General features: G+C 63.1%; 1 protein-coding gene across 1 annotated transcript; it reads left to right on the plus strand.

The window, feature by feature from the left end:
• The first annotated feature begins 1,539 nt into the window (after positions 1–1,539).
• On the plus strand, positions 1,540–3,450 carry CEBPB (CCAAT enhancer binding protein beta). The gene has a single exon (XM_057529488.1). It carries the CDS (start codon positions 1,781–1,783, stop codon positions 2,816–2,818), a length of 1,038 nt encoding a protein of 345 aa, XP_057385471.1. The 5' UTR covers positions 1,540–1,780; the 3' UTR covers positions 2,819–3,450.
• The last annotated feature ends 579 nt before the right edge of the window (positions 3,451–4,029 follow it).

Here is a 4,029-nt window from a genome sequence, read left to right on the forward strand (position 1 = left end):
TTTCTCCAGCTCTCCAGGGCGGAGGTCACCCCAGCTCAGCAGATAACGCTGAAGGTTGAGCAATGTCCACCTGCCCGCCAGGGCCAGGACTGGGGTCAGTGGGCTGGGGGTCAGCAACCAGCAGGCTGGGAGCTCCTGCCTGGGCGGCCTGGGCCGGGAGTGGCAGAGGGGTAGGCCCAAGGAGCTGCCCAAATGGCCTCGGAACGGCTCAGGAGAGGGTAAGGGGCCGCCGGAGCCCACTCTGCAGGGAGGGCCTCAGGCCTAAATTCAGATCCAGGGGGGCCATCTTGTTTCCCCATCTGTGAACCAGGGGCAGCAAGGGCATGCTTCTGGCAGGGTGAAAAAGCAAACTCTGGGTCCAGGCCCACCCTCACCGCCCAGTAGGGACCTGGTGAAAATAGGGGAATTCCCTTTTCTCTCCTGCATGGCCCCTCCTGAGCCTGGCTGGTCCCCCACCCCACCAGCCTCAGAAACAGGTGTTTTGGCCTCGGGTGCAAATAGGTCTGAGGGTGCCTGGACAAGGGCTTTCCTTCCGAGAACAGTGGGGGACATGAGGCCATGTGATCTTGGGTGTGCTGTGGGCCTCTGGGCCTCTTTGTACCCTGGCAGAAGGCCCTTCTTTACGATGTGTGCCCCAGAGCCGTAAGCCTTATGTTTGGGAGTCTGTGGTGGAGACAGTAATACAACTAATAATAATAACAGTAACTACACCTTCACGGACTGAAGCTTGGAGAAGTGAAGTGACTTGCCCAAGGTCACACAGTGTGTTGGAGCCAAGCATCCCCGTCCCCTTCCACCCTCCCGGGGCCCATGTCGGGGTGGTGGGGCTGGAGAAGACCCGGGTGTGGTGTGAGGGGCGGGCAGGTGCGGTGGGCGGGGCTAGGGGAGGGGCGCGGTCGACCCTGGCACAGGCCTAAGTGGAGCTCGCCCCTGACCTGCAGGCCCCCAAACCCCGGTCTTGGTATTTAAGACAGGAAGTCGCCACAGGTGTGAAATTCCCTCCTTCCAAGATCTGGGGATGGGGGCAAGTTTAGGGGCGAGGCTGGACCCAGGGAAGGGCCGTGGAGATGGGTCCCCTCTCCGGGAGCCAGAGCTGGGGTCTCCAGCATCCCGCCTGGAGCGCGTCCCTTCGGTGGGGAGTCGGGACTGGTTGCAGCCGATCCTGAAGCCAGCGCCTCCTCCAGCAGGGGGCGGGCCGCGGCCGTGTTTGGGGTGGGAGAAGAAGATCACGTTGCCCCCTCCCCGGATTCTCCCCTCCCTTCTAGTATAGCCTCCAGCCCAGAGGGGGCGGTCCGGGGGCGGGTTAGCGCCTTCTCTCGCTCCCAATCCCGGGGCCGCCGGGTGGGAGTGGGTAGGGGGCGATGCCGCCCCCCACCAGGCCGAGGGACCCCCGAGGGCGCGCTCCGGGTCTCCAGTCTGGCCACCACGCCCCACCGCCGCCCTCCCGGGGGTCTCGGGCGGCCACAGCGTGTCCTCTGCGTGCCTGGGGAGGGGCTGGGGCGGCCTCCAGGCGTGACGCAGCCGTTGCCATGGCCCGCCTTATAAATAACCGGGCTCAGGAGAAACTTTAGCGAGTCAGAGCCGCGCACGGGACCGGGAAGGGGACCCACCCGAGGGTCCAGCCGCCAGTCGCCAGCCCCCGCACTAATAGCGGCCACGCCGGAGGGAGCGGCAACAGCATCAGGGACACAGCAGCGACAGTTCGGAGCTGGGAGGCCGCGCCACCTGCGGGCCGGCCGGAGCGGGCAGCCCCAGGCCCCCTCCCCGGGCACCCGCGTTCATGCAACGCCTGGTGGCCTGGGACCCAGCATGTCTCCCCCTGCCGCCGCCGCCTGCCTTTAAATCCATGGAAGTGGCCAACTTCTACTACGAGGCGGACTGCTTGGCTGCTGCGTACGGCGGCAAGGCGGCCCCCGCGGCGCCCCCCGCGGCCAGACCCGGGCCGCGCCCCCCCGCCGGCGAGCTGGGTAGCATCGGTGACCACGAGCGCGCCATCGACTTCAGTCCATACCTGGAGCCGCTGGGCGCGCCGCCGGCCCCGGCGCCGGCCACGGACACCTTCGAGGCGGCTCCGCCTGCGCCCGCCCCCGCTCCCGCCTCCTCCGGGCAGCACCACGACTTCCTCTCCGACCTCTTCTCTGACGACTACGGGGGCAAGAACTGCAAGAAGGCGGCCGAATACGGCTACGTGAGCCTGGGGCGTTTGGGGGCCGCCAAGGGCGCGCTGCACCCGGGCTGCTTCGCGCCCTTACACCCGCCGCCCCCGCCGCCGCCGCCACCGCAGCCGGCCGAGCTCAAGGCGGAGCCGGGCTTCGAGCCCGCGGACTGCAAGCGGAAGGAGGAGGCCGGAGCGCCGGGCGGCGGCGCCGCAGGCATGGCGGCTGGTTTCCCGTACGCGCTGCGCGCCTACCTCGGCTACCAGGCGGTGCCGAGCGGCAGCAGCGGGAGCCTCTCCACGTCCTCGTCGTCCAGCCCGCCCGGCACGCCGAGCCCAGCAGACGCCAAGGCGCCCCCGGCCGCCTGCTATGTGGGGGCGGCGCCGGCGCCCTCGCAGGTCAAGAGCAAGGCCAAGAAGACCGTGGACAAGCACAGCGACGAGTACAAGATCCGGCGTGAGCGCAACAACATCGCGGTGCGCAAGAGCCGCGACAAGGCCAAGATGCGCAACCTGGAGACGCAGCACAAGGTCCTGGAGCTCACGGCCGAGAACGAGCGGCTCCAGAAGAAGGTGGAGCAGCTGTCGCGCGAGCTAAGCACCCTGCGGAACTTGTTCAAGCAGCTGCCTGAACCCCTGCTCACCTCCTCCGGCCACTGCTAGCGCGGCCCCCGCGCGCGTCCCCCTGCCGGCCGGCCTCCGCGCTGCCGGGCGCGCCGCGGCCACCGAGACTCGGGAAGCGCCCGCGCTCCCGCCCCCGCCCCTGGTGGCGCCGGCAAAACTTTGGCACTGGGGCACTTGGCAGCGCGGGGAGCTCGTCGGTAATTTTAATATTTTATTATATATATATATATATATCTATATTTTTGTCCACACCAACCGCACATGCAGATGGGCCGCCCGCCCGTGGTATTATTTAAAGAAGAGATGTCTATGTGTACAGATGAATGATAAACTCTGCCTCTCCTTCTGCCCCCTCTCCAGGCGCCGGCGGGCGGGCCGGTTTCGAAGTTGATGCAATCGGTTTAAACATGGCTGAACGCGTGTGTACACGGGACTGACGCAACCCACGTGTAACTGTCAGCCGGGCCCTGAGTAATCGCTTAAAGATGTTCCTACGGGGTTGTTGCTGTTGCTGTTGTTTTTGTTTTTGTTGTTGTTTTTTTGGTCTTTTTTTTTTGTATTATAAAAAAGAATCTATTTCTATGAGAAAAGAGGCATCTGTATATTTGGGAATCTTTTCCGTTCAAGCATTAAGAACACTTTTAATAAACTTTTTTTTTTTTTTGAGAATGTTTAAAGAGCCTTTTGGGGGCAGTAGTTGGCTTTGATTATTTTTTCCCCTTTATTTTGGATTTATGATTTTATATTTGCTTTTCTGGTGTGTGTGGGGTTGTTGTGTGTGTGTGAGTTGCTATTATTTTTGGCTCTTTAGGTGGTTGGGTGGGGGGGGTTGCAGCTGCTTTTTCTCTTCTGCTACTCCCCCAGGGCCTGTGCTTGGAGATGGGGGTACCAGGCCGGGGCGGGGGAGGGGTTAGAGGAGTGCTGGGCCAGGCTTTCAGGGTGACTCAGTGCCGCTGGGTGCTGGGGAGGAGTGACTCGGAACCTTGCTTGGGGAGGGCCTGCAGGGCCTCTGGCTGGTCCTGAGTGCTAGGCTTGGGTTAGATGGGCCTCGAGGGCTCTGACCTCTGCACAGTGCTTGGGGACCCAGCCAGCAGAACTGTGACTCTGAAAGAGGAGGGGATACAGGTCTTGGTCTTGCTGAGCCCAAGTTGGGGCAGATTCTTTTGGAAAGTGAAGTGGGGCCGGGTGTTTAGAAAATAGTATGTGTGTGTATGTGTATTTTTAAGAGAGTGGCCTGGGTGGCTAGCTTG

This window comes from Balaenoptera acutorostrata, chromosome 15, assembly GCF_949987535.1.
Source record: "Balaenoptera acutorostrata chromosome 15, mBalAcu1.1, whole genome shotgun sequence".
NCBI lineage: Eukaryota > Metazoa > Chordata > Mammalia > Artiodactyla > Balaenopteridae > Balaenoptera > Balaenoptera acutorostrata.

Coding starts and splice junctions, on each gene's coding strand:
- CEBPB (XM_057529488.1), top strand. CDS start 1,781: ATGCAACGCCTGGTGGCCTGGGACCCAGCATGTCTCCCCCTGCCGCCG.